The sequence below is a fragment of the Gavialis gangeticus genome, unplaced genomic scaffold (assembly GCF_001723915.1).
Source record: "Gavialis gangeticus isolate Ggan-Ray unplaced genomic scaffold, GavGan_comp1, whole genome shotgun sequence".
Lineage (NCBI taxonomy): Eukaryota > Metazoa > Chordata > Crocodylia > Gavialidae > Gavialis > Gavialis gangeticus.
In genome coordinates, this window is record NW_017729034.1 from 5,480,456 (window position 1) to 5,482,104 (window position 1,649).

At 45.5% G+C, this 1,649-nt stretch overlaps 1 protein-coding gene across 1 annotated transcript in view; it reads left to right on the top strand.

Annotated features, from left to right (window-relative positions):
* Positions 1-159: 159 nt before the first annotated feature.
* GAP43 (growth associated protein 43) overlaps positions 160-1,649 on the top strand; it is a 122,812-nt gene continuing 121,322 nt past the window's right edge. The window contains exon 1 of the mRNA XM_019526665.1: positions 160-427. Within this exon, the coding sequence (XP_019382210.1) occupies positions 398-427 (30 nt within the window). The 5' untranslated portion in view covers positions 160-397. The remainder of the gene's footprint in view (positions 428-1,649) is intronic.

Here is a 1,649-nt window from a genome sequence, read left to right on the forward strand (position 1 = left end):
AAAAGTATTCAACAAAGTCCCTTACCAAAGGCTTTTAAAAAACCTGCATTGCCATGGGATTAGAGGGAAGGTTCTTTTGTGGATCGAGAGCTGATAAAAGGATAGGAAGCAAAGGGTAAGGCTAAATGGTTACTTTTCAGGAAGGAGGGAGGGAGGGAAGGAGAGAGAGAGAAAGAGAGAGGGAGACAGTGTGTGCATGTGTGATGAGCAATATCTGTGGACCTTACAGTTGCTGCTAACTGCCCTGGTGTGTGTGTGAGTGAGAGAGAGAGGGAGAGGGAGAGGGAGAGAGAGAGGGAGGGAGTGGAGAGGGTGGGGGGGAGAGATAAGAGAGAGAGGAGGAAAAAGGAGAGAGGAGAAGGAAGGAAGAAGAAGGAAGGAAGGGGACAATACAATCATGCTGTGCTGTATGAGAAGAACAAAACAGGTAGAGCTGAAGATTTTTACATTTCTTTTGGTTCAGAAAGCCCCAGACTGCTGGCTGGATGTGTTGTGATGTGTGGTGTGAGGGGTAGTGGCGGGGAGGAATTTTTAACTGCTCGGAAGCAGATGTCTCCTTTCCAGTTCTTTAGCATCTTGCCATGGGAGGCTCTTTTCACATCCTTTGGGATGGTGGTTTTGCCTTTTTGGTGCAGGTGCTGTGGGGAGGGGGGTTGGCCTATGTTCATGTTTGGGGAGATACAAGGATTCCCCCCCCTCCTTTTTTTTTAACTGTGGGCAGATACACTGCATAGGCTTTTCTGTCTCTGATTTTGAGGGTGTGGAAGTGTGGGGGGTGTGATGAGAGGTGGTTCTACCTTGGAGATGGGGGAAGCAATTATTCATTTTATGTCAAAAAAAATTGAAACCATGAACCTTGATTTGTGATAAGGTATCTCTCTGCTGTGATAGATGAGAGATTCTTTATGTGCATGTGCTTTGAGCTGGCTATGGCGACAGGTGCAATCCCCCCCCCCTTTATCCTTATTAAAATAGCTTCTTGATATTTCAACAGTGAAGAGTGCAATTAATAGATAACAAAAGCATTGAGCAGGAAGGTGATGGTGGTGGGGGAAACCCCAGCTTTTTTTGCAATCCCCTCATAGTACAACCAGTTAGACAACTGTGCACCAGCTGGTAGAGACAGAGGACCACGCCTCTATGAGCTCTGAGCTCCAGTGGGATGGGAGAAATGAACAGCATGAACCTGTTGGAAACCAGTTCATTCTCTGTACTGGTACCACATGGTTTTCCTTGTTGGGGATTGGGGGCACCAAGAGGTGGGGGGGGTTTGTGACTGTTAATTTTCAGGGAGAAAAATGACAATTTGAAAAGAATAATGCGGGGGAAAAAACAAATCTGAAACCCTAGCTAGCTGATCCTTTCCCCTGCATGCCTTTCCATTCCAAAATCTTTGGTCGGATGGCAAAATCTGTTCTGTGCTAAATCTTTGACTTTAAGCGTAGTTACTCCAGATTCACACCCATGGAACTCAGGACATGATTTGGAGCTCGGTGCTTTTAAAAGGCATTTTGGAAACTTCCTCAAATGGATTTATGGATAATAACAAAGAGGTTGAATCATACCTTGAAGTACATAACTCACTAATGAGCTAAAACTGGCACCTCCATGTTATATATGTGCATGTGTGTGTCTGTGGGTGGGTGGGT